Source organism: Chiloscyllium punctatum, chromosome 10 (genome assembly GCF_047496795.1).
Source record: "Chiloscyllium punctatum isolate Juve2018m chromosome 10, sChiPun1.3, whole genome shotgun sequence".
NCBI classification, from domain to species: Eukaryota; Metazoa; Chordata; class Chondrichthyes; order Orectolobiformes; family Hemiscylliidae; genus Chiloscyllium; species Chiloscyllium punctatum.
Window position 1 is genome coordinate 12,400,279 of NC_092748.1, and position 24,258 is coordinate 12,424,536.

Below are 24,258 nucleotides of genomic sequence, written 5' to 3' on the forward strand. Positions count from 1 at the left end.
CCATTCTGGGAATTGACCTCATGAACCTACGCCGCACTCCCTCAATAGCCAGAATGTCCTTCCTCAAATTTGGAGACCAGAACTGCACACAATACGCCAGGTGCGGTCTCACCAGGGCCCTGTACAGTTGCAGAAGGACCTCTTTGTTCCTATACTCAATTCCTTTTGTTATGATGGCCAGCATGCCATTTGCTTTCTTCACTGCCTACTGCACCTACATGCTTGCTTTCATTGACTGATGTACAAGAACACCCAGATCTTGTTGTACTTCCCCTTTATCCTACTTGACTCCATTTAGATAGTAATCTGCCTTCCTGTTCTTGCCATCAAAGTGGATAACCACACATTTATCCACATTAAACTGCACCTGCCATGCATCTGTCCACTCACCTAACCTGTCCAAGTCACCCTGTATTCTCATAATATCCTCCTCACATTTCACCCTGCCACCCAGCTTTGTGTCATCAGAAGATTTGCTAATATTACTTCTCATACCTTAATCTATATCATTAACGTATATTATAAACAGTTGCCGAACCTTGTGGTACCCCACTGGTCACCGCCTGCCATTCTGACAGGGACCCATTTATCACTACTCTTTGCTTCCTGTCAGCCAGCCAATTTTCAATCCAAGTCAGTCGCCAATACCATGTCCCCTAATTTTGCTCATTAATCTCCTCTGTGGGACGTTATCAAAGGCTTTCTGAAAGTCCAGGTACACTACATTCTCTGGCTCTCCCTTGTCCATCTTCATAGTTAAATCCTCAAAACATTCCAGAAGACTAGTCAAGCACGATTTCGCCTTCGTAGATCCATGCTGACTCTGACCTTTCTCTGCTATAAAAGTAACTACAGTTTCTCCAGTCTCTCTACATAACTGATATCCCTCATTCCTGGTACAATTCCAGTAAATCCCCATCTTTGCATCCTCTGCAATGCCTCCACATCCCTCCTAGGATAGGACAATGGAGGTGGAGTTGAGTGATTGAGGGCAGGCCGTGCAATTGCCATTAGGAAAGCCAATACTGGCAGGGGGCACTGGTATGTCCAAAATAGAGTCCCCTCATTCCCTCCCCAGGCTTCTGGGCTACAAGTTTTAACAGAGTGGGCACCCCAGTCAGGGCTGAGCCCCTTCGCAAAGGGTGAAATAATAACCTGGGTGTAAAAGCTGCTTAAGCCTCCTGCAACAGTGAAATTTGTCAAGAAGTGTTAACCCATTAAGAGGTGTAAAGGGCTCCCTTCATCTGGCAAGATTTTTATGAATGAGACTTTGTTTCTCAGTAGAGTATAATCTGCAATGTCAAACTTGAAGTGATAGCCCTATATATGTTCTCTGATCTGCATGGGTTTTTGTGGATGCAAGGTGAGTTGGCATGGTATGGTGAAGAGGGGAAAGGGTGATTGGTGATAGTAGACATTCACTTGGCAGAGTGAGTATGTGGGATGATGGAAGTGGATAGAGTGACGTAGGGTGACACAAGTGATGTGAGGGGCCAGGAAGGGGTGTGGTGCTGTGGAGACATCTTTAGGTTGCATGCAATGGCATTGATGATCAAGATTAGGTGGATGGGATCGTAATTGGCTGGATTGGATTTGTTCAGCTTTTTGTGTACGGGATATACTTGGGCAATTTTCCATGTTGTCAGTCAATGCCTGTGTTGTAACTATACAGGAAGAGCATGGCTAGGAGAGCAGCAAGTTTTGCAGCACAAGTCTTCAGTACTATTGCTGGAATGGTGTCAGGGCCCACAGTCTTTGCAGTATTCAGTGCCTCCAACTGTTTCTTGATATCACGTGGAGTGAACTGAATTGTCTGAAAACTGGTATTCTGGGGACCACTGGAGGAGGCTGGAATGGATCATCCATTCAGCACTTCTGGCTGAAGACTGCTGCAAATGCTTTTTCTTATCTTTTGAATTGATGTATTGGGCTCTTCTGTCATTGAGAATTGGGATGTTTGTGGAGCCTCCTCCTCCAATGAATTGTTTAATTATCCACCATCATTCATGACTGGATTTTGCAGGACTGCAGAGCTTACTTCTGATCCGTTGGTTGTAGGATCGCTTAGTTCTGTCTATCACTGGCTGCTTATGCTGTTTGGATGCCAGTAGTCCTGTTGGGTTACTTCACCATGTTGACACCTCATCATTGGGTATGACTGGTATTGTTCCTGGCATGTTCTCCTGCACTCTTCATTGAACCAGGGTTGACCCCCTGGCTTGCTGGTAATGGTTGAGTGAGGGATATGCTGGGCCATGAGGTTCCAATTTGTTCTGGAGTACAGTTCTACTGTTGATGACCCACAGCACCTCATGGAAGCTCAGTCTTGAGTTGCTGGATCTTCTTGAAGTCTGTCCCATTTAACACAAGATGGAGGGTATTCTCAATGTAAAGGCAGAACTTCATCTCCACAAGGACTCTGCAGTAGTCATTCTACCAATACTAGGAGAAAGTGAGGACTGCAGATGCTGGGGATCAGAGCTGAAAATGTGTTGCTGGAAAAGCGCAGCAGGTCAGGCAGCATCCAAAGAGCAGGAGAATCAACGTTTTGGGCATGAGCCCGAAGAAGGGCTCATGCCCGAAATGTCGATTCTACCAATACTGTCATGGACAGATGCATCTGCAGCCAGCAGATTGGTAAGGATGAGGTTAAGTATGTCTTTCTCTCGTACTGGTTCCCTCACCACCTGTCGCAGACTCAGTCTAGCAGCTATGTCCTTTACGACCCGACCAGCTCGATCAGTAGTGCTGCTGCTGAGCCACTCTTGGTGGTCGTCTTTGAAATCCCCCACCCGGAAGACGTTGTGTGCCCTTGCCATCCTTAGTGTTGCCTCCAGGTATTGTTCAACATGGAGGAATACCAATTCACCAGCAGAGGGAAGGTGGTATGAGGTAACCAGCAGAAGGTTTCCTTGCCCATATTTAACCTAAAGCCATATTACTTCATGGTATCTGGACTCAATGTTGAGGACTCCCACGGCAACTCCCTCCTGATTGTATATCGTTGTGCTGCCACATCTGATGGGTCTGTCCAGCTGATGAGATGGGACATGGGATGATGAAGGTGGTGCGTGTGACATTGTCTGTCAGGTATGATTTTGTGAGAATGACTGTGTCAGGCTGTTTTTAACTCACTAAAACTGAAGAAAAAACCTTTGCTATTCACTTATCTTTATGATTATATAAACTTGCATAATGTCGCCCCTCAACCTCCTACACGCAAGTGAAAAACGGTGCAGTCAATCCAGCCTCTCCTTATAACTCAAACCCTCCAGTCCTATAACATCCCTCTAAATCTTTGCTGCACCATCTCCAATTTAATAAGATCCTTCCTGTAGCAGGTCGACCAGGCCTGTACAGAGAAATCCAGATGGGGCCTTAATAACATGTTATACAACAGCAACATGACAAACTCATTGGTCTGGGCAATAAAGGCAAGTGTGCTAAATGCCTTCTTAAGTATTCTGTCTACCTATGATGCAATGTTCAAAGAACTATGTGTCTTAATCCCAAGGTTTCTCTGTTCAACAATACTCCCCAGAGCCCTACCATTAACTGTATAACAAACCATGTTTGTTTTACCAAAATGCAATACCTCACACTTATCCAAATTAAACCCCATCTCCCACTCCTCAGTCCATTGGCCCATTTGATCAAGATCCCTTTGTAATCTTAGATAATCTTCCTTACTATCTACGACACCACCAACTTTGGCGTCATCCACAACTTTACTAACCATGCTTCCCAGATTCTCATCAAAATCGTTTATAAAAATGACAAAAAACAGTGGACCCAGCACCGATCCCTGTGGAACACTGCTGGTCACTCCTGTCTGAAAAATAACCCTCCAGCACCACCCGCTGTCTCATACCATCAAACCAATTTTCTCCCTGGGTCCCATGTGATCTAACCTTACTAACCAGTCTACCATGTGGAACCTTGTCAAAGGCGTAACTAAAATCTATGTAGATGATGTCTACTCCTTTGCCCTCATCTATTTTCTTGGTCACATCCTCAAAAAACACAATCATGTTTGTGAGACATAATTTTCCTTACACAAAGCCATGCTGGCTATTCAGATGCATGTAAATCCTGTCTCTCAGGGTCCCCTCCAACAACTTGCCTACCACTGATGTCAGACTCACTGGCCTATAGTTTCCAGGCTTCTCTTTGCAGCCTTTCTTAAATAAAGGCCAAGCATTAGTCTCCCTCCAGTATTCAGACATCTCACCTGTGGCTACAAATGACACAAATACCTCTGTTACGAGCCCCACAATATACTTCAAGCTTCCCACAAAGTCCTAGGATACATTTGATCAGGGTCCAGAGAGTTATCTACCTTTATGATTTTTAAGACTGCTACAGTAAATACTGAAGCAAAATATTTGATTAGCATCTCTCCTATCTCCTGTGGTTCCACACATGGATGACTTAGTTGATCTTTAAGTGGCCCTTTTCCCTCCCTAGTTGCTCTTTTGCCCTGAATATACTTGTAGGATCTCTTTGGATCAACCTTATCTGCCAAGGCTATATTATCCCCATTTTGCCCTCCTGATTTCCCTCTGAAGAATGTCCCTACTCCCTTTGTATTCCTCAAGAGGTTCCCTTGGTCACCTGACACATAGCCTCTTCTTATTCTTAACCAGGGCATGGATATCTCTATTCATCCATTGTTCCCTACTCCTACCAGCCTTACCTTCCAATCTAACAGGAACATACTGCCTCTGAACTTTCACTTTTGAAAGCCTCTCCACTTGCCAGTCATCCCTTTCCCTACAAACAGTCTACCCCCAACCAACTTTTGACAGTTCTTGGCTTGTACCATCAAAATTGGCCTTACTCCAATTTAGAAGTTTAACTTTTATACAAAGACTATCTTTTTCCATAACTATTTTCAAACTAATAGAATTATGATCACTAGTCCTGAATTGCTACACCACTAACACTTCAGTCACTTGCCCTACCTTATTTCCCAAGAGGGAGTCAAGTTTTGCTCCTTCTCTTGTAGGTACATCTATATATTTATAAAGAAAATTTTCTGAAACACATAACAAATTCCTCCCCAAATTAAACCCCATCTCCCACTCCTCAGTCCATTGGCCCATTTGATCAAGATCCCTTTGTAATCTTAGATAATCTTCCTTACTATCTATGACACCACGTTGCCTTAACGTTGTGGCAATCCCAATCAATCCCAATCCTTTTCCTTCTTGTACACGCTCTGTTTATGTAGTCAGTCCAGTTCAGTTTCTGGTCAATAGTAACTCCAGGATGCTGATAATGGGGGATTCAATGATGGTAATACCATTGAATTTTCAAGGGTGATGGTGATATTCTTGCTGGAGATGGTTATTGCCAAACATATGTGTGGCACTAATGTAAGTTGCCACTTGCAAGCTCAAACCTAGATATTGTCCAGATCTTTCTGTATTTGGTCATGGAAAGCTTCAGTGTCTGAGGAGTTGTGAATTGTGCAATCCTTGGCCAATGTTCCCACTTCTGACCTTATAATGGAGGGAAGGTCATTGATGAAGCAGCTGAAGATGGTTGGGCCTAGGACACTACCCTGAGGAGCTCCTGCAGTGATGTCCTGGAGCTGAGATGATTGACCAATATGACTCCAATCAGAGAAGGGTTTTCTTCAGATACCCATTGAATCCAGCTATGCTCAGCCTCTGCCATGCTAGACTCATCCAAATACAGCTGTCTCTCTCACCTCACCTCTGGAAGTCTGATTTCCTGCCCATGTTTGAACCAAGACATAATGAGATTAAGGTTTGAGAGGCCCTAGGAGAACCCAAACCGGCCTCAGTGAGCAGGTTATTGCTAATCAGGAGGAGGTTTGCTTGTCTACGTTTAACCATGAGACTTCAAGGTGCCCGGAGTCAGTGTTGAGGAATCCCACACAACTCCCTCATGACTGTATATCACCATTCTGTCACGATCCCTGCTGGATCTGTCTTGCCGATAAGGACAGGAGATGTCCATGAAAGGTCATGGGGGTGGTGTCTGGGACATTATCTGTAAGGTATAGTCCTGTGAGTCTGCCCATGTCAGGTTGTTGCTTGACTAATCAATAAGATAGCTCACAATGCTGGCACTACAAGCCCCAGATGGTAGTAAAGAGGGCAAAGTTCCAGGTTAGTTTAGTCCAGTGCAGCAGGACCATTTCAGAATGAGAAGTATTTCACACAGGGGAGAGCAACAGAGTACGCTGATATTATGAATAAGCCACAGCACATTGAAGGCAGGACACAGTAGCATTGAGGAACAGGATACAGCCGTAATTGAGGAACAGGCGACAGCCACACTGAGGAACAGGATACAGCCATAACTGAGGAACAGGCGACAGTCACACTGAGCAATAGGATACAGCCACACTGAGGAACAGGATACAGCCATACTGAGGAACAGGCGACAGCCACACTGAGGAATAGGATACAGCCACATTGAGGAACAGGCAACAGACACACTGAGGAATAGGATACAGCAGCACTGAAGAACAGGCTACAGCTGCACTGAGAAACAGGATACAGCAGCACTAAGGAACAGGATACAGTCGCATTGAGGAACAGGCTACAGCAGCATTGAGGAACAGGCTACTGCTACACTGAGGAACACGATACAGCCGCTTTGAGGAACAGACTACAGCCACACTGAGGAACAGGGTACAGCAGCTTTGAGGAACAGGCTACAGCCACACTGAGGAACAGGATATGACAGCATTGAGTAACAGGCAACAGCAGCATTGAGGAACAGGATACAGCAGCACTGAGGAACAAGATACAACAGCATTGAGGAACAGGCTACAGTAGCAATGAGGAACAGGCTACAGCTGCACTGAGAAACAGGATACAGCAGCAATGAGGAACAGGCTACAGCAGCGTTGAGGAACAGGCCAGAGCAGCATTGAGGAACAGGCTACAGCTGCACTGAAAAACAGGATACAGCTGCTCTAAGGAACAGGATACGACAGCATTGAAGAACAGGATACAGCAGCATTGAGGAACAGGCTACAGCTGCACTGAGAAAGAAGATACCGCTGCACTAAGGAAAAGGATACGACAGCATTGAAGAACAGGTTACAGCAGCATTGAGGAACAGGCTATAGCAGCATTGAGGAACAGGCTCCAGACACACTGAGGAACAGGATACAGCAGCATTGAGGAACAGGCTACAGCTGCACTGAGGAACAGGCTACAGCCGCACTGAGGAACAGGCTACAGCCGCACTGAGGAACAGGATACAGCTGCATTGAGGAACAGGCTACAGCTGCACTGAGGAACAGGACACAGCCACACTGAGGAACAGGATACAGCCACACTGAGGAACAGGATACAGCAGCATTGAGGAACAGCCTAAAGCAGCACTGAGGAACAGGATACAACAGCATTGAGAAACAGGCTACAGCTGCACTAAGGAACAGGCTACAGCTGCACTGAGGAACAGGATATGACAGTATTGAGGAACAGGATACGACAGCATTCAGGAACAGGCTACAGCTGCACTGTGGAACAGGCTACAGCAGCATTGAGGAACAGGATACAACAGCATTGAGGAACAGGCTACAGCTGCACTGAGGAACAGGCAACAGTTGCATTGAGGAACAGGCTACAGCTGCACTGAGGAACAGGCTACAGCAGCATTGAGGAACAGGCTACAGCTGCACTGAGGAACAGGTGACAGTTGCATTGAGGAACAGTCTACAGCTGCACTGAGGAACAAGCTACAACTGCCCTGAGGAACAGGCTACAGCTGCACTGAGGAACAGGCTACAGTTGCATTGAGGAACAGGCTACGGCAGTGTTGAAGAATAGGATACATTTCAGACTTGGGAGGTCATGTTGCAGCTGAACAGGACATTAGTTAGGCCACGTTTGGAATACTGCGTTCAATTCTGGTCTTGCTACATGTAAGATATTTGAAACTTGATAGGGTTCAGAAAAGATTGACAAGGATGCTGCCGGTGTTGTAGGGTCTTAGCTCGAGGGAGAAGCTGAATAGGTTGGCACTACTTTCTCTGGAGAGTCAGAGGCTGTGGGGGATGACATTATAGAGGTTTATAAAATAATGAGGGGCATGGATAGGGAGAATAATCAAGTTCTTTTCCCCAGGATAGGGGAGTCAAAAACTAGAGGGCTTACGTTTAATATGAGAGGGGAAAGATTTAAATGGGACCTAAGGGGCAACTTTCTCATACAGAGGGTGGTATGTGTATGGAATGAGCTGCCAGAGGAAGTGGTTGTGGCTGGTACAATTACAACACTTAAAAGGCATCTGGATGGGTATATGAGTAAGAAAGGGTTGAGAGGGATATTGGCCAAGTGCTGGCAGGTGGGACTAGATTAGGTTGGGATATCTGGTCAGCATGGACAAATTGGATCAAAGGGTCTGTTTCTGTGCTGTACATCTTCGTGACTTGAGGTCACAGCCACATTGTGCACAGTCTGCAGCATTCATTGAGGAACAGGCTACAACTGGTAGGAAACTATTCACGACGGTACCTGGGGAGGGACCGGTTATTTGAACCACCTACTCCTATCATAGAACAGTAATCCCAACCCCATCACTGCCTCCCCACCCCATTCTTGTTCATCCCCTCCCACAATCACTGCCCTTCTCCCCCCTCAACAACCCCACCACCCGTCATCACAGTAACCCCTCACCTCATTATTGTCTCTCTTCCCCCATCACTGCCCCCTTCCCATCACTATTCCTTCCTTCATCACAGTCCCCCTCCCCCACCTCTGTCCCTTTCCCCCCATCATCATCCCCCCTCCCCCATCGCGATCACTCTCCCCCCATCACTGTCCCATGCCTCATCACTGTTCCCCCTCCCCAATCATTGCTCCCTCTCACCATCACCGCACCCCCTCACACATCACTGCCCTCCTCCCCATCACTGTCCCCCTCCCTCATCACCGGCCCCTTCCCCCCATCACTGTCCCAGTCCCTATCACTGCCCCCTCCCCCAACGCCATCTTCCTTCCACCATTACCACCTTCTTCTCCCATTACTGGCCCCCTCTTCCCTCCTCCCACCAATGCTGCCCCCCCCCCTTACCCCATTACTCCCCCCCTCCCCCATCACTGTCTTCGTTTCCCCCATCACCACCTCCCTCTGCTTTTACTGCCCCCCTCCCCCACATCACTGTTTCCCTTTCACCAGCACGGTCACATAAACCTGTAATAAATAGTCATGCTTGTTAAGCACAGAAACCTGGTTTGTTTTCCTGTCAAGTACTTTTAAAACATCTTTCACTTCTGTGACAACTCCGGGAATAGTGGGATTTGATTTCCAGCATGCTATCCTTTTGGCATGCCTTTCTGGAAGAGTTTATATAAATAAATTTCCTCTAATGTTGTTAAAATGTCAGTGAGCAGGTGACAGAGGTGTAGTCATTCTTGAGACACCAACAATGACGCAATACTTTTTCGAGAAGCCAGGACATGCTGCCCTATATCAAAAATACAGACTTCCTTCACCCAATGAAATCAACGACCTCATCCTCAACTACCTACAGACAAAGGTGGGTAAGTGGCTGAAATAAAACTCTTCACTTTCCAGGGAGGAATTGGATACAGTTTCAGGGAACCCAGAAGCAAGCTCAGTCTGTCTGTCATGACAGCAACCTGCAACCAGATCTGGTTTTTATCACTCATGGGGTGTGGGTGTCACTGGCTGGCCCAACATTTATTGTCTGTCCCTAGTTGCCCTTGAGAAGGTGGTGGTGAGCTGCCTTCTTGAACCCCTGCAGCCCATGTGCTGTGGGTTGATCCTGAGGGATGGAATTCCAGGATTTGTGACAGTGAAGGAATATTTCCAAGGTACAAGATGGTGACTGGCTAGGAGGGGATCTTGCACATGGTGGTGTTCCCATGTATCTGCTGCCCTTGTCCTTCTAGATGGAAGTGGTTATGGGTTTGGAAGCTACTGCCTGAGGATCTTTGGCGAATTTCTGTGGTCCATCTTCTAGATAGTACACACTGCTAGCAAAGAGCATCAGTGACGGAGAGAGAGGGGATCATGTGGATGTAGCACCTTGTCCTTCTAAATGGAAGTGGTCTTGGCTTTGGAAGGTTCTGTCTGAAGACCTTTGGTGAATTTCTGCAGTTATGCGGCTCAGAGAGAACATTGCTTGAATGCTAAACTGGAAAAGCAGGAAAACATAGACAGGTGTGAAGTGATTTCACGAATAACAAATCCGATCCGAATTCTGTGGTTCTGCCACGTCTATTCATGAGTAGGAGAGAACAATTACACAATCGACTGGTGTAGAAAGATACACAAACATCCCCACTCTCAGTAATGGGGAGATTCCAGCACATCAGGGCAAAAGAGAAGGTTGAAGCATTGCAAGCGCCTTTGTTTACAAATGCTAGTGGATGATCTGCCTTGACCTCCGGTCTTCAGGTGGCATAGGTACTAGAAATGGTGTGTTTCTTTAAGGTTGGAAAATCTTCTTCGTTTCAGCTTGACCGGTCATAGAGTCATTGAGGTCCACAGCCTGGAAACAGGCCCTTTGGCCCAACTTGGCCGTGCTGCCCAGTTTTCACAATTAAACGAGTTGCATTTGCCTTCTTTTGATCCATGTCCGCCCGTACTTATTCCATCCATGTACCTGTCTAAACGTTTCTTAAACGATGAAATTGTATTCACTTCCACCACGACCTCTGGCAGTCCATTCCAGGCACTCCCCAACCTCCATGAACAAAATTGCCCTGCTGGACTCTTTTGTATCTCTCCCCTTTCACCTTCGACCTATGCCTTCTAGTTTTAGACTCCCCTACAATGGGGAAAAGCATTGGCTATCTATCTTGTCTATGCCTCCCATGATTTTATAGATCTCTATAAGATCACCTTCTCATTGTCCAACGCTCCAGGGAAAAAAATCCCAGCCTATCTAATCTCCCCTTATAACTCAAACCTTCCAGTTGAGGTAGCATCCTAGGAAACCTTTCCTGTACTCTTCTAGTTTAATAATATCCTTTCTATAGTGCAGTGACCAGAACTGCACACAGTACTCCAAATGTGGCCCCATCAGTGTCTTATACCACTACAACAAGATGTCCCAACTTCTATAATCATTGCTCTGACTGATGAAAGCAAGCATACCGAAAGCCTTTTTCACCCCCTAATCTACCTCATTTTCAAGGAGCTATGAACCTGTACCTCTAGATCTCTTTGTTCTGTAACATTCCCCAGAGCCCTACCATTGACTGTGTAAGCCCTCCCCTGGTTTCACCCACCAAAATGCATTGATATAAATTAAATTGTACCTGTCATTCCTCAGCCCACTGGCCCAGTTGATCAACATCTCGCTGCATTCCCAGATAACCTTCTTCACTGTCCACTGTACCATCAAACTTGATGTCATCCACGTTGCAGAAGTCGTGGCTGAAACTGTATGTGCAAAACATGTTCCTCAACAAAGAAAAAAGTGTAGAACTACTAAGAAAGAGCTTATCTCAGTATTTGGAGTTTTGTTTTAAAGTGCCAAATCAGAAGTAAAATTTGAAATTGCTGGAAAAACTCTGCAGATCTGGCAACATCTGTGAAAAGAATGCAGAGTTAACATTTCAGGTACACTGACCATTCTTATTGTAACTGTTGGTATATATTGTTGGACGAGGTGGAGGACGGGGAAGGAGAAGGAGTAAGCCATAGGCAGAGCTGGACCCCATACAGGGAGAACAACGTTTGGGAAGATAAAGGAATGGGTAGAGGTCAGCCTGGGGGAAGCAACAGCTGCTAATGGAGACCGTTAGTGGCTGACAATGGAGTGTTTGCAGTAGCAGCACACGTGACAACAAGGCCCAGTGTGTGGGCTTGGGGTAGGGACATGGATGAAGGTGCTCAGGCTGTAAAATCATTGAACTCAATATGGAGTCCAAAATGCTGCCAGGAAAACCAGATATTGTTCAGGGAGTGTTGGCCAGGGAGTGGTGTGTTGAAATCAGAAGTGTTTTCAGAAACCAGATCAATAGTTATTTGGTTGAAACCGTGAAGGAGTTACTTGAAGCTGAGAAAGTTTTATGAAGGCTGAAAGAACAGGCTAATAGATTCTCAAAGTGTGGATTTGAAGCCACAGTTACATTAAGCCTGATTGATGTGATAGAGAGGGGAATTGGTGTTGGTTTTGTAAATGAGTGCTGTTGTGATGAATGGGATTATATTTTTGTTGTGGATTGTAAGAAGAACATCTGGTTCACTGGTGTCATTTAGGGAAGGAAACAGCTGTCTTTATGCGGTCTGGCCTCTGTGTGATTCCAGACTCACAGCAATACGATTAACTGCTCTCTGGGTGATTAGGGATGGGTAATATATGCTGATGTGGTCAGCGTCACTCTCATCCCATGAATGAATTTAAAAAAAAATCCAGGACAAAGCAGCTGACTTGATTTTCAGCTCATTCACAACCTTCAACCTTCACCCCAAACAGAGTAGCAGCGCTGTGTACCATCACTGCACTGCAGCAACTCAGTAAGCACCCTCCAAGTCCACTTACTCTAACACGTATAAGGGCTAGGGCAGTAGTTAAATGGGAACACCACCACTTTCAGACTCCTCTCGAAGCCACACGCTATCATGACTATTGCTGGGTCAGAATCCTGGAACTCCCTCCTGTTACTACACCTCAAGGACTGCAGCAGTTCAGGAAGGCAGCTTAGGCTAGTTGGGATGGGCAATAAATACCAACGTTGTCAGTGATGCTGAAATCCCAAGAAAGGTGTTATTGTTGCACTCCCAGTTTTGGATAGGATTCTCATTTCCATGCCTGAAGGTGAGAGGTTCACAATGTCGTGTTGATTTGAGTTTACAACCCAAGCACAACACCCAAGGAATGCTGCCCTGTCAGAAATGCTGATTGGCAGACAATGAGACCTGACTATTTCCTGCTTTGAAAGAAATTTTGGAAAAAGAATTTCACTCAGTGTTACAGAAAATATTTGAAACAATAATTGTCCGGTGTCATTCCTAACAGTTGCATTGAAATGTGTTCTGTAAACTTCCCAACCCATTCACCACCTGCTGTGGTCACTGCCATTTTAAAAGGGATTTCTGTGAGGTGGCCAGAGTACTTGCCTGTTTCAGGCAGGACCACATTAGTTGTCGAACTTTGCTCCTGTGATATAGTTAGGACCCCAATTTTAAAGGATATGTGGGTTGGTGCGGTGTTCTTGTGCTGCCTCTAGACTTTGAAAAATGTTTTGCAGAGTCCCTGGAAAAGGGAATCACTCTGGCACTTATCAAAGAATGGTTCCCAAAACCTTTTCAATGTTGCCATTGTTGTGCAGGAGAAGGAGGGTGCTTAGGAGAAAGAGCTGTGGGGCTTGTCTGCGGTTCCTCCTCTGGCACTGGCACAGTGACCCCTGGCACTGCCCTGTCTCCATATGAAGAAAGGGCACGTGAAGTAGGGTCAGATTTCCCAGCATCCTTCAGTGCTGATGGGCAATTCCTGGGGTGATGGAGATGCTCCACCTGCCTCTCCACGGAGGCAGACAAACGGTCGCAGTATTTACTACACCACTGCAGCTTCTGGGCAATATGGGCCATTGCCTCCCACATTCCTGTCTGCTTCTGCTGGCTCTCCCTATGCATGTGGATGAAATCTCTGGTTGCTGACACCACAGGCTCCTGTCCAGCTCAGGGCTGAGCAGCTCCCTGCTCTCTGGCAGCCCTCCGAGTGCCAGCGGACTGGGACCATTCCGCCCTCGGCCAGCTATGGAGCTGTCACACTGAGTGTGCTCCCACGTTCTTGAACACAAACATTCCCATCGAGGTGTCAGTGTTTGAGCTGCTGGGAGGAAGCCTCGAGGCGTCGAGGATGAAGCTTCTGGGGGTGGGTGAGGGGGTGCCGGTGTTTCTGTGCTAACTTTATGGACATCCTGCTGGACAAAGGGAGAGACAGACACAGTATTGCAGCAGGTGGCTGGGTGAGGCAATGGCCGCAGTGCTATTATCGCTGGACTGTTAATGCAGAGACCCAGGTAATGTTCCAGGGACCTAGGTTTGAATCCTGCGAGTAGCAGATGATGGGAGCCGAATTCAATAAAAATCTGGAATTAAGATTCTCATCATGACCATAAAACTATTGTCAGTTGTCGAGAGAAAAGCCACAGCCGCATCTGGTTCACTTTAGGGAAGGAAATTGCAATCCTAATTTATTGCAGCGTACATGTGACTCCAGACCCATAGCAATGTGTTTGACGTTTAACTATCCTCTGGGCAATTAGGGATGGACAGTAAATGCTGGCCCAACCAGCAATGCCCTCATCCCATAAATGAATAAAGAAAGGTTCAAAGTGGTGTGCAATGAATAAGAGTTGAAGTATGATTAATAGGAGAGTGGCCGTGAAGTGCAGAGTGGTATGTACCTGGATGTTTCTGCATCTCCCCAGGAGTAATCTGTCTTCTCCTGTGAGGGCAAGCATTCTCTCCTTGTTGGGGCTAATGTCAGACAATCTACACCCCCATATGGCCTCTCTCTACCCCGGTGTGGGCTGTCCTCTCCTCTGAGGTGTTTCAAAGGACTGTGGAGACAGTGCGAAGGGCAGACAGGGTTAGTGCTGTGAGGGGGTGGGTTGAGGCGGGCAAAGCAAGAGCAAGTGAGGGATGCATTCAGAAGAGTGGCAGAGTATAAGCTTTAGCGGGAGGTGGATGCATTTCCCGAGACAGAGTGAGTGTGAGACAGTTAAGAGCAGAGTGTGGCACTTACCCTGATGGAGTGAAGGTGGTATCGACCTACTACACCTGGAATCAGTGCACACACAGGTGGCAATCTCAGACCAGGCTGGCAGGGTAAGGTGACCTGGCCTGTTTTACTGGTCCTTTAGGAAAACGGCACCTCTCCTTTTCACTACCCAACTCCCAGTTCCCTGTCAAAGAATCACAATGCCATTTTTCCTTCCTTCATCATGTTCAGGTTCTGTCTTTGACCAAGCAGGGCGTCATTGGAATCTGGGGGCACAGCGACTGCTTATAGATGTCAAAGGCTCCAAGAATGCCAGCCTTTCAGTGGATGTCTATTGTGTAGCAAGTTGTTGTGGACAATGGTGCATGCTGAGGAGGGGCAGAAATTGGATAAAAGAGATGTTATAAGATATGGCGACAAAACTCACTAGGGCCTAATGGCAGATTTCCTCCTACACAATCCGAACTTCATCAAAAAAGTGCAAGTGTCAGCCCACAATCCTTTTCTTTAATGTGCTTTTTTTCCCCTCCTAGATGTTTTTATAATGTGTCTCCTAGTTACATAATTTCAACGATGGGGAACCACAATTTATGTTTGGCCAATGGTCAAGAGCATCCAAGTGGACAATGAAGAGTCTGTGTGCTTTCTGTTTGGCTGTGTGTACAGTACAGAACCAGTGAGGGGCTGGGGCAATTTAAGGTCATGTGATGCCATCTCCTGGAAATTGACCAACTGGAGATGGCAACCTGAGCACTTACCTTCCCCTCGCTGTGGGTTTGATTTGTTAATCTGTGAACCAGTTTAAATGTGCACTGTCTTTGCTGGGCAACTGTCAACAGTTGAACATGGAGTTACTAAGTGTGGATGTTTCTCAGGAAGGGGGATGAAGTATGTGTTTAACTAAAAATGTGGTCCTGTTTTCAGAAAGGGAAGCCATTCACCCTGGCAGTGGATGTTGGATGTGGTTCAGGTCAAAGCACCAGGGGATTGACTTCTTACTTTGAAGAAGTGGTTGGAATTGATATGAGTGAAGCTCAGATTGAAGAGGCGAAGAAGATGGAAAGATCTGATAATGTCTCTTACAGGTAACCATAGTCATCTTAAGCTTTTTCACAGACTGCAACAATTAAAGGTAGTCTTGCCCATTTTTTTGAGAGACATTAATTTTATTTTAGAAAGATTGATCACAGTTAGAGGGATCCTCAAGCCCAATAAAGTTGATTGCCATAGGATTGCTCGATGGATTTTAATATAACTAAAATGCCTTTTTGGATTGCCTTTATAGCTGGGCGGCAGGGTGGCTCAGTGGTTAGCACTGCTGCCTCACTGTGCCAGAGACCCGCGTTCAATTTCTGCCTCGGGCAACTGTCTGTGTGGAGTTTGCACATTCTCCCCATGTCTGAGTGGGTTTCCTCCGGGTACTCTGGTTTCCTCCCACAGTCCCAAGATGTGCAGGTTAGATGAATTGGCCATGCTAAATTGCCTGTAGTATTAGGTGGATTAGTCAGCGGTAAATATAGGTTGGTGGCTTTCTCGTCGGAGGGTCGGTGTGGACTTGTTGGACCGAACGGCCTGTTTCCATACTGTAGGGAATCTAATCTAAAAAAGCTGAATGGGCTAGGCCTGTATCCTCTGGAGTTTAGAAGAGTCAGAGGTAACTGAACTGAAACGTATAAGATCCTGAAGGGATTTGACTGACTGGATGTTGAAAGAATGTTTCCCCTTGCCGGAGCATCTAGAGCTAAAGGTCATAGTTTATAAGGGGATGTCTACTCAAAATAGATGAGGAAACATTTCTTCTCTCAAAGCTTTGAGTCTTTGGAATTCAGTCCCTCAAAAGTCAGTGGATATGGAATCTTTAGATATTTTTAAGACAGAGGTAGAAAGATTCTTGATTACCAAAGGGATAAAAGATTATCAGGGATGTGCAGGAATGTAGCAGTGAGGTTAAAATCAGGTCAGCCATGATCTTATTGAATGCAGAGCAGGTTTGAAGGGCCCAGGTGGCCGACTCTTGTTGCTTGTTTGTATGTAAATGGAAGGTAACAGGAAATGTGGATATTGGATACAGACATGCCAAGATATCATTAGCAAAGATGAAAAAGGATTGGATGTGATTATTGATCATGGGCTCAAGTTATCTAATCAGAATGGTACTATTATCAGCAGTCCAGCACCATTCTTCATATTGAGGTAATTTCAGTATAAATTCGATGATAATCCGTATAATTTATTGATACAGCCACCGTCAGAACATGAAAAATGATGGACTGAACAAAACTCACTGGGCTTTTATTTAGTAATTCACAGGATGTGGGCGTTGCTGGCTACGTCCATTCAGTCTGTCTCACACAACTGGAAAGGCCTTGTCAATCACGATATAATTGCTCCTTGCCCCATTCAAATCCATGTGATCTTCTGGAGGAGGCGAGACATGAGAAAAACCCACAACAAATGGGGGAAAATCAAACAATTTCCTTTGTGATGTCTTTCAGCTGGTTGGAATGACTTGTGCTGTCTCTTCAAGCAGAGGCTTGTTGAACCACATTGGACTTAGCCTGAAATCAACACCCTATGGATGGAGATCCCACCAATCAGAGGCTCTTGCGTTTAACAGCACCTCAGAGGAGCCTGTGACTGCTGGCAAAATAGCACCCTGAAGTCCCAGAATCCTTGGAGGTTTTGAGGCTGAGGTAGCTGATTTGTGATGGGTGAGGTGAGGTAGTTCTCTGGTTGGTGATCAAGGTGAGATAGGGGCAAGAGGGTCAGAAGCAAAGGCAGGTGGTGACACATATTGGGCAAGCCCCTGCCCTGTGTTTAATCCTACAATTTGAGGTGACAAGCTGCCTGAACAGACTTGCTGTGTTGTGTGTATGGGGTAGAACTCCAATAAGTCTCCCAAAGTACTGCTGCATATGGACCTTTCTGCAGGAATCTTTATGGCAAACCATAAAAGGTGAGCAAGAAGGAGAGGGAGTTAAATCAAAGTGATTTGGGAGGGGAGATAAAGCACTGTACCTCCTCTGGTGTCCACCTCTCTCGAAGGTATCAAGAGTATTGGTGGAAAAGGTCAAGGCACCTGAGTTGTATTTTGTCATCAGAGACAGACAACTGGTGACAGTTTAACCTGAGCTTCACCACTTCTCAGGCGAGGGTGAGAGTCCTCAGCTGGTACAGGAATTGAAGCCACAGTATTAGCATCATTCTACATTACAAACTAGTCATCCAGCCAACTGAGCTAACCAACCTCTAAGCTAAAAAGTGTCTTGACTCAAAGAGTGATGAGAATGTGGTACTCACTATCATCGGGAGTAGTTGAAATGAATGGTATCGATGCATTTAACTGGATAAACATTTGAGCCATAAGGGAGCAAAGAGTTGCAATGGTAGATTCAGATGTGAGAAGATGGGAGGAGCCTCAAGTAGGGCATAAAGATCTGTTCTGAATTGCCTGTTTCTCTGATATATATCTTATTTTAACATAAAGAGTTGTGAGTTCAGAATCCTTAGTCTCTTTTATATTTGAAGCAAATTAATATTTTCTATGGGCGGAAAAGTCAAATATTAACAGGAGACCAGTTTGAGGGCACTTTTAGAGTCCACACAAACACAATGGGCTGAACAACCTTCGTCTGTGCCATAAACGTTTCTCTGGGTTTGTGCTGTCAGACCTTCCTATCGTCTGTTTGTCTTTATCAGCAAAGAATTAACTCCTGGCATGTGTGATATACCCAGGACATCCATTAAACATCTACAGTGTTTGAAGCTCTTGTATTCCTGTGTTTGTCAATTCACTCCACAGACAGGGCCTGGCGGAGGAGCTGGGGTTCCAGGACGGATCTGTCGACCTGGTAACAGTGGGAGCTGCAGCACAGTGGTTTGACTTGGAGAAGTTCATGAAGGAAATTGACAGGGTTTTAAAACCCAAAGGCTGCCTGGCTCTCTATTGCTATACAGTTCCCTGTATACTGAATTTCGATGATTGCTCTGAAACCCTGACCCAGATTATCCAAGACGTAAGTAGTCTGAAAGAAAGACTTGCCTTCATACAGCAACTTTCACATCCCAAAGCACCAAAGCCAATGAATTGTAGTCACTGTTGGAAAATGGCAGCCAATCTGTACACAGCACACACAAATAACATTGTGGTATTGAGCAAATAATCTCTCTAAGTGCTGCTTCGGGAAGGAATAGTGACCAGACCACTAAGAGGGAGTCACCAGGTTATCTTCAAGGGAAATTTCTCAATCAGTTCAAGTTTTTCATACAATGTCCCAGTATCCTAACAGCTTATTTCCAAATTTCTCAACTGTCCCAGTTTTTAGATTCCCTGACGTCCCTATCCTTTACCCTGACTCTCATAGTCTCTTGATAGTTGCCCCCACCCATATATAAGGCACCTTGTGCTGTGCTCTAATCTGGGATTCAGAATTATGGAGAGGGCATGAACAATAAGTGAATCCTTCCTGGCTGTATTCCCTCGACTTTGCAAGAACACTTTCGCGGCCTTTCCCTTCAAAGGAAGCTGAGGTAAGGGACTATCCTTCTGTCTCTCAAATGGTGAGAGTATAAATCCATAAGACTTAGGAGTAAATGTAGCCCATTCAGTCCATGGATGTGGCTCTGGTATTCAATGAGATCATGGCTGATATATGGCTGATGTTTAGGGTCTAGCAGCACCTTCAGCTACACGGCCAGTCATTTCACTCTGGATCCAGAACAAATACAAGGAAGATGAGGGGAGGATTTGGTAAGAAGAGAGGAGAGAGGGGGAAAGGATTGATTCATAGGATAAACTGTGGGTAATTTACCCACATGGTCATCTATAAGTTAATTCCGTGAGCAGCAGGGAGGGGATCAATCTCTGGTTGATGACTGAAGATTGACTCTGGATGACTGTCAACTGCAAGCTGCACTTAATGAGGTAGTCAGACACCATACACCTGCAAACTATCGATCAGCACCAGGAAAGGTGACGGACAAGTTTGGTTAGCCATGCCAAGTTTAACCAAACTTCTCATCGAAAGAGCCTGTACTTTCCTCTAAGTGCAAAGACAGCTTCACATCCCTCAGGTACTGTTGTTAATTTAAAATCCAGCTTCTAACTGAAAGTGACTATTGTTAGACACTAGCGTGCAAATGAAAATAAACAAGACTTCGGAATGGAGCTTATTGTTAGGCTTGTCACTGTGCAATGTTATGGACCAGACCAAAACCCCTCAAAGCATAGCAAGGAGATAGTCTAGACCCGAACTTTTATCTTATTTAAAGGCAAATGTAAGGCATTGTGTTCTAGATGTGATTCAATTGGTCCATCTGTTAGACTTTAAGCAAAATGCACTTCATTATTATGCTATAGTTAACATCCAAACAAAATGAGAAAAGTTGGCATAGTTTTAATTCTATTAAAAGAGTCAATAAAATAATATAATATTTAACTACTGCTCATCAACTGTTCCAAAATGGCAACATACCATAAACACACCCTTGGCAAAGGCCAATTCAGCAAAACAGATTTCCCTCACTTGCTATCTCCTTCAGCCCATGAATGAACATCAAAAGAATGGATCTAGCAGCAAAGAAAGAACTCAAACTTTTGTAGCAGCATAAGAGAGAGAGAGACAGAGAGAGAGAGAGAGAGAGAGACGGAGAGTGCGGCATGAACCAGCGGCAACTCCAAAACCCTAACTTCAACAACTGAAAGCTGAATTAAAATCTTAGGTCTGTGTGAGCCTGAGTCCACTTTTGCTTCTTTTGTCTAATTAGAAAAAAACCCTTTACCCAGCTTTCTATGTGCCAAACACCTCAGCACCAGGTGGGAGTGTTGTAGAACAGAGAAACCTTTGGGTTCAGGTACATCATTCTTTGAGGTTTGCATCACATATAGATGGGGGTTAAAAAGGTGTTTAGCACGTTTGCCTTCATTGCACAGTTCTTTGAGTATAGAAGTCGGGAAGTCACGTTGAGGTTGTATAGGACATTGGTAACGTTTCTTATAGAGTACTGTGTCCAGTTCTGACCGTGCTGTTACAGGAAGGTTATTGTTGGGCTGGACAGGGTTCAGAAAAGATTTACCAGAACCTTGCTGGGTATGGAAGGCTTGCATTATAAAGAAAGGCTGGATAGGCTGGAACCTTTTTCACTGGACCATAGGAGATTGAGAGGTGACCTTAAGCGTTTATAAAATCATGAGGGGTTTGGATAGGGTTAACGGTGGATGTCTTTTACCGAGGATAGGGGATGTCAAGACTAGGGGCATATTTTTAAGGTTAAAGGAGAGAGATTGAAAAAAGACATGAGAGATAAATGTTTAACACAGAGGGTGGTACGCGTGTAGAATGAACTTCCTGAGGAACTGGTGGATATGGGTACTGTTATAACGTTTAAAAGAAACTTAGATAAGTACATGAATAGGAAAGGTGTTGAGGGTTATGCGCCAGGTTGAGGCAGGTGGGACTAGTTTAGTTTGGGATTATGTTCAGCACAGACTGGTTGGATCGAAGGGTCTGTTTCCATGCTGTATTACTCTGTTGTAACATCCATCTTCAAGAGAGACAGGACAGAACAAATCCTTCTTAAAGGCACATAATGTCACAATTGTACAATTGAAAATTATTTGGAAGAATTCCAATCAGTGAGTGTTTGATATGATATAACTGAAGGATAGTTTAATGACTATCTAAGTCAGATGTTCTTGACCAATTTTGAGTAAGACATAGGATAAATGCCCACCAACACGACAATGATTCCTCCATTGAATTCATTCCCCAAGGGGATGCAAACTTGAGGGATACTGTCAGACATGGTATGATTGCTTTAGAAGACTTACAATTTTACAGAAGTAGCAAAGGATAACAATGGAGTTTTCTGCTGTTTGTGTTAATAGAGACATACAAGATAATCAGAGGGTTAGATAGGGTGGACAGGGAGAGCCTTTTTCCAAGTATGGGGACGGCAAACACGAGGGGACACAACTTTAAAGTGAGGGGAGATAGGTATAAGACAGATGTCAAAGGTGGTTTCTTTACTCAGAGAGTAGTAAGGGTATGGAATGCTTTGCCTGCAAAGGTAGTGGATTCGCCAAGTTTAAGTGCATTTAAGTCGTCATTGGACAGGCATATGGACGTACATGGAATAGTGTAGGTGGGATGGGCTTCAGATTAATATGACAGGGCGGCGTAACATCGAGGGCCGAAGGGCCTGTACTGCGCTGTAATGTTCTATGTTCTATGTGCAGGTGAAATCAGGCACATAATTCATTCTTAACTCTGAAAATGATATTTCCTAATCAAGGAGAATTGAATCCTAATGAGGTTGTACTGTGGTCAGTGTCAGCCTTGGTACAAGTTGCTACTTATGATAAATGGATCCTGGATGAGGGCATAGAACATAGAAAAGTACAGCACAGAACAAGCCCTTTGGCCCATGATGTTGTGCTGAGACTTAATCCTAATGTAAAATATAATAACTTAACCCACGCACTCCTCAACTCACTGCTCTCTATGTGCCTGTCCAGCAGTCGCTTAAATGTCCCCAATGACTCTGCTTCCACCACCACCGCTGGCAATGCATTCCATGCATTCACAACTCTCTCCATGAAGAACCTACCTCTGATGTCTCCTCTGTACCTTTCCCCTAATATCTTAAAACAAGACCCCTCATACCCATCAATCTTGCCCTGGGGAAGAGTCTCTGGCTATTGACTCTATTTATTCCTCTCATTATCTTGAAGGATTGGTTAGTAAATTTTCAGACGACACTAAATTCGGTGGAGTTGTGAACAGTGCTGAAGGATGTTGCAGGTTACAAAGGGACATAGATAAGCTGCAGAGCTGAGCTGAGGGTGGCAAATGCAGTTTAATGTGGAAAAGTGTGAGGTGATTCACTTTGGAAGGAGTAACAGGAATGCAGAGTACTGTGCTAATGGTAAGACTCTTGGCCGTGGAGATGAGCAGAGAGATCTCAGTGTCCATGTGCATAGATCCCTGAAAGTTGCCACTAGGTTGATAGAGTTGTTAAGAAGGCATACAGTGTGTTAGCTTTTGTTGGTAGAGGGATTGAGTTTCGGAGGCATGAGATCATGCTGCAGCTGTACAAAACTTTGGTGCGGCCACCCTTGGAGTATTGCGTATAGTTCTGGTCACCGCATTATAGGAAGGATGTGGAAGCTTTGGAAAGGGTTCAGAGGAGATTTACTAAGATGTTGCCTGATGTGGAGGGAAGGTCTTATGAAGAAAGGCTGAGGGACTTGAGGCTGTTTTCGTTAGAGAGAAGAAGGTTGAGAGGTGACTTAATTGAGACATATAAGATATTTAGAGGGTTAGATAGGGTGGATAGTGAAAGCCTTTTTCTTTGGATGGTGATGGCTAGCATAAGGCGACACAGCTTTAAATTGAGGGGGGATAGATATAGACAGATGTCAGAGCTAGTTTCTTTATTCAGAGAGTGGTAGGGACGTGGAATGCCCTTCCTGCAACCGTGGTAGACTCACCAACTTTAAGGGCATTTAAATGGTCATTGGATAAACATATGGTTGAAAATGGAATAGTGCAGGTTAGATGGGCTTCAGATTGGTTCCACAGGTCGGGGCAATGAGGGCTGAAGGGCCTGTGCCAAGCTGTAATGCCTACAGACTCAATGTTTCTATGGATATGTAGTCTCGGTTCATTAGTCAGAAGAAACGTTGAGAAAGAGGGAATGGGTCTGGGTATTCTACTCTTTGGAGCGTCGGTGTGGACCTGTTGGGCCAAATGGCCTGTTTCCACACTGTAGGGATTCTATGAATATTGGCTCTCTGGAGCATTCCCAATTCTCAATGATTCATTAAACCTTTGGCAGTTAAGTCTTAAGTCTGGAATTCCCTCTTTTAGACCTCTCTTCTTCACTATGTCTTTTCTCTCTCCTCCTTTCAGATGGCTCCTTAAACAAGCTTTTGCTCACCTGCCCGACTACCGACAAAGGCCAGGGACTTCCTTGTCCACAGGAAGTGTTTGTGATTTCAAATTTCTGTCGTGAATAGGGACCAACTGCTTAGTCTGACTGGACGTTGAGTGTAGACAGACACCGGTCCATTCAATGTCACGCATGTATTCCTGACATCTTGGACATTCACTATGTGGTTGTGCATCAGTTATGCATACAGACTATGTGGCTATGTAAGCGATAGGATGTTACCTGCTCGGAGAGGTGGTAACACAGCTCCCAATATTTAATATGCTCCAGTGCAAGACGTATGACACACTCTACAGGAAGTGATACCACTCAAAGATTTTCTGAAGAACAGAAAAATGATCTTTCTTGTAACTTCCCCAATGGTTTCTCCAGCTTGCAGTTCAATTTAGTGTCTGCAGCTTGGTCTCAGTAAGAAACTGACAGATATTAAAAAGGTACATTCACTCTGTCACTCAATTTGAAAACCTTCTCCCTAATTTGTCCTCGAGATCCTCAAATCCTTGGAAAATCCAGTCATTTTCTCTGGAAGCCGTAACCTGTGACCTTTAGCCTTGACCTTGACAGGAAGGTTGGCCTTTGTTTTTCCAAACAGGGTCAATTTCCTTCAGCTG

General features: G+C 45.1%; 1 protein-coding gene across 5 annotated transcripts in view; it reads left to right on the top strand.

Moving 5' to 3' along the window:
* Window positions 1-24,258, top strand: part of LOC140481893 (putative methyltransferase DDB_G0268948) — a 66,070-nt gene that overhangs the window by 29,535 nt on the left and 12,277 nt on the right. For 2 of the 5 annotated variants that reach the window (XM_072578531.1, XM_072578527.1), the window contains exons 2-4: window positions 9,377-9,529; window positions 15,620-15,780; window positions 18,498-18,711. In XM_072578531.1, the coding sequence (XP_072434632.1) occupies window positions 9,419-9,529; window positions 15,620-15,780; window positions 18,498-18,711 (486 nt within the window). In that variant the 5' untranslated portion in view covers window positions 9,377-9,418. Of the gene's footprint in view, window positions 1-9,376; window positions 9,534-15,619; window positions 15,781-18,497; window positions 18,712-24,258 lie in introns of all 5 variants that reach the window. The other 3 variants (XM_072578529.1, XM_072578530.1, XM_072578528.1) reach the window with 3 other exon arrangements.